At 34.1% G+C, this 4,484-nt stretch overlaps 1 protein-coding gene across 1 annotated transcript in view; it reads left to right on the forward strand.

Moving 5' to 3' along the window:
• LOC128703022 (uncharacterized) overlaps positions 1-3,963 on the forward strand; it is a gene marked incomplete in the record, with an annotated part of 52,694 nt that extends 48,731 nt beyond the window's left edge. The window contains 1 exon segment of the mRNA XM_070091910.1: positions 774-3,963. Within this exon segment, the coding sequence (XP_069948011.1) occupies positions 774-932 (159 nt within the window).
• Positions 3,964-4,484: the final 521 nt, after the last annotated feature.

The following is a 4,484-nucleotide window of genomic DNA, read 5'->3' on the forward strand; positions in this document are numbered from 1 at the left end:
ACTGACTGACTGAACGACCGAACGACTGACTGACCGAACGACTGACTGACTGAACGACCGAACGACTGACTGACTGAACGACCGAACGACTGACTGACTGAATGACCGACTGACTGACTGAACGACCGAACGACTGACTGACCGAACGACTGACTGACCGAACGACTGACTGACCGAACGACTGACTGACCGAACGACTGACTGACCGAACGACCGACCGACCGAACGACTGATGAGACTCTGACTATCTGTCTGACTGACTGACTGGGTCTGTCAGTTTGGCTTCAGAAAAGGTTACTGATCTGTCAGACCTCTCCACTGTGTGCACCATTTGCTGGACGAATCAAAGATCATCTATGTGGTATAAAAAAAAATAGTGTGAATTTAGACTGTGGAATGTGAAAAATTGACTTGGAATAGTTTTACCTGCTTTGTGAGAATGATTTCTGTAATATGACAGTGAATTGATCACAAAAATAGCAAGTTGCTAAGGATAGCATAAATTTGATTGTTGGTAACAGTATGGCTTTGTTAATAAAACAAACTTCACTGAACAGTGGTGAATGTGTTTTCTTCTTTGGGCCACTCTACCTTGATGGAACTAGCCGATGTAAGAAAAAATTATGCTTGACAATGCAGAATGTAAGGTGTCACAGAAAGAGTAAATCACATAATTTTTGAATGAGGAAGTGTGATAATGATAATGGCTGTGGTTTAAGTATTTTGTATAATTTATTTAGTGCTTTTTTTTTTAATTTATATTTTATCTTTTCCAGGATGGGACACCAGTATCTAGTGAAATTCAGTATTTGATTACCAGTTTGCAACAAGACTTTACTCCATCGTTAGATGCTGAGGACCAGGCTCATAATATCCTTCTGCCTCCTGACAACTTTGAACATAATACGATAGATGTTAATTCAGCATTATGATTGTATGTATTGTTTTGACAAGTGCACTCAAGGAAATGAAGCAAAAAGAGAATGTGGAAAACAAAAGAAATGAAGGAATGCTGGTATAGCAAGTTAAGAGAATAAATAAACTTCAAAGAAGGAAGAACAATAAGTATTTTTGCACTTAGTAAACATTAATAAAAATACATGGTGATAAAGAATTTTTAATTCTTTAGACTTTCCAGCATTCACTGTAATGTGGCTCACTAGAGAAAATTCTAATTTCATAAAATTTAGAAAGCAGTGCAGGCTACTAGGTCTGCCTTGTGTGTTGATAAAAAGTAGTACAGTATACTAGGTTTGTCTTTTATACGAGAGACGAGTCATTACCGTGGAGTGCTCATTGATGGAGCCGAGTGAAAGTGTTTCTCATTAGTACAACTTGGATTTAGTCAGGACAGAACTGATCCTTCTGTAATGTCTGCAAGTATTATTTTAATGTGGGTATTGAGAAATTTCCGTTCTTTTTTTTTTAGTTGAGAAGTAACAGCACTGATCTAAGTCAGTTTAGAAAATAAGAGTGAAAAAGAAGTCATTTAGTGTAGAATTGGAAATACTGGGAAAATATATTCACAGTAATGAGGAAGGCAAAATATGAAAAAATTAAATAATACATGGTAGCAAAGCAGAAATAAAGTAAACTAAGAAAAGAAACAGAACAGGAATCAAGATAGGTAAATTGTATATTATTTAGTCAAGGATAGATCAGGATATAATAGCTGCTAATGGTAAACATTTAAATAAATAAGATCTTTTATATGTGGCATTACAGGGTTTTAATGGAAATATTCCTGGTCATTGTATTAATGAGCATCATGTGTAGCCTAATGAATTTTTCAGAACGTTATGTGATTTTTATTATTTGCCGTTGATTACTTTTTAGTTGTGTTACATTTTGTATTTCTGTAAATTTCTGGTTTTACTTTATCTGTGCTATGCTGTCAATAATAAGTAATTATTCTCTATGCATGTACTGTAGCATCAACATGGATCCCCACCCAGATATGTTGTTTAAGTATTTTGCCCCCATCACTTTGAATTGAGAATTCATAAACTTTTATGTACTATATACAGAAACCACTGAGGTAAGTGTTGTGGGATAAATGTTTATAAGTATGTATTAGTATTGCTTACTGTACTCTAAACTAATACAAAAGATATTTGTAGAATACAAATTGTTATTGTGGTTTGCTGTTAAAATTTTAATTGACCACTGAATTTATTTTTCAAAAACATTATTCCATGACATTTATGCCAATAATCTCACAAGCACATTGCTTAATCATGTGTACACGTATTTGCTTAAGTTATTAACAGCTACATACCTGTGTGAGCTGAACTGTTTAAACCTTTATTCACTGGAATGTAAATGATATACATATACAGTGGAACCTCGGTACTCAAACAGCTCCCTACTCAGTTCGGTATTCGAACTCTTTGTTCGGTAAAAAAAAATCGCTCGGTAGTCAACCGTTTGCTCGGCACTCAACCAAACAAACATGACCTGCCAGCACTTCGCTGTAAACTTTTTCGTGTTTCTTCACATTTTTTGGTGTTTTTTATATTTGTATAAATAAGTCACTATGAGGCCTAAGAAGGTTAGTGATAACAACCAACAAAAAAGAAAATTGGTTGAGAAAAATTTGTTCGGTACTCGAACAGATTGGCACTTGTGAACAGCCTTCCAGAATTAATTAGGTTTGAGTACCAAGGTTCCACTGTACGAGGATATAGTAACTTGTTTTTATTTGACGTGTGCAGTACACTGTTAGATTTCAGCAGTGACAGTAACATGTGCTTACATGTATGAATCAAGATTATGCAAAAGTGATACACAACAAATATAAAATTATAAATGAATGGGAATATCTAATGTCTGGGGAAAAAAATGAAAATACATTTGGGAATTAATATAAGTATGCAAAAGAATTTAAAAGCTGAAGAAAGTTAGTATTACTGTGGTGACTGTTTGAACCATGAGAGATAAAAGGCAAAAAGGATGAAGAGGTAAAGGAAAACTAGAGCAAGCCAAGACAGTGTGAGTTGGAAGTCTGATTCTGTGTTATGGAAATGAGAGAGACTGTACGTTCCATTATACATTACAGGTACTCCTTGCTTTATGTAGTAGATACATTCCAGACCCATCCTAGCTGTAACTGTACCAAGCTCAAAGCATTGTGCAACCCTCACTGATCACATGTAGTGAATGTATTTCACATAGAGAATTCCTGATTGAAATGGGACTGTATAATAATGAATTGGCATAAAGTGAAGCCACATAAAGTAAAAGAAGCCTGTATACTGTATACATGATATGACTGATGCAGAATTGGATGAATTTGAGAAATATAAGTTGTTGTAAGAAAAAGCATCAAAAGTTTATAATTGAAAAATGGGATTATTAAAAAATTAATGATGCAAAGGCTGTATGTAATGGAGGTTTAGGAAAATTAAAGTACTATATTCAATATTGTGTAAATTTAAGGAAGTAGAACCTTGAGCAAATAGCTATAATTATGCTGTGATAAGTAGAAATACAGTAATAGGAACATCTTTGTTTTGGATGCAATAGTTTTAAGATGGTTATATGACATCTTATGTACAACTAAGGTGTATCCTGTTAAAAGTGGACCATAATTTGTTCAAGATATAAGGTATTTTGAACATTTGAGAGCTCAGAGGTAGAATGTTCATCACACCACTACTTTGCCTTCAGATTATCTCAGGATCAGTAGCATTCTTCCTGTGCATTATTTATCAGTGCTATGCAGTGGAAACTCTTGATCTCATGATTCTCTATTTGATACAAATGAAAATGGCACATTTTTAAGCCATATTTTGTGTGGAAGTTTCAGATATAAAAGGTGTTGATACACTAGACAAGAAATTATGCCAATATTTTTTTTACCCATATTAAAATCTGGTTTTTAATTATTTGACTTCTCTTTCAGTCTTGACCATTTGATCTGCACCATTTCTAAAAAAAAAAAATTAAAAAAATTTTCTGTGCTAGAGTTGTATGATTTTTTTAATTGCATTCCTGTATTTTCATTTTGTGTGTGTGTTTCCTGATCCTCTCCTATTAGTATTTGAGTTTTATCTTTTAGTTCCACCTAACTGTTGACTAGCACTATCAGTTTCTGTCCTCTTGATCTCGATTATTATTTCTCTTAAAACTGTGTACTGTATAAAGTTTATTTCTATTGCTTACATTATTCCAATTCCCAGCTATTCTGAGACTGGAAAAGCACCTTGTAATATCCCTCTTATGTGGTTTAGTAGGTGGCCTATGGCCCAGGGAACAATGAAAATACAGGTCCTGGACATGACTGCCATGGTCCATACAGGACAGCTGTCAGAATTAGCAGATTTGGTCCAATACTTAAGACGACAACCTGATACTTGCAACAGACAAAATGCGAAATTACACTTTTGTCCAATAATTAAAATGTTTATCTGACCAATTTTTTTTTTTTTGTCTGAAACTAAGAAAATTAGTTAATGAGAGGTTTTACTGTATTTATGATAGCC

The sequence above is a fragment of the Cherax quadricarinatus genome, chromosome 37 (assembly GCF_038502225.1).
Source record: "Cherax quadricarinatus isolate ZL_2023a chromosome 37, ASM3850222v1, whole genome shotgun sequence".
NCBI classification, from domain to species: domain Eukaryota; kingdom Metazoa; phylum Arthropoda; class Malacostraca; order Decapoda; family Parastacidae; genus Cherax; species Cherax quadricarinatus.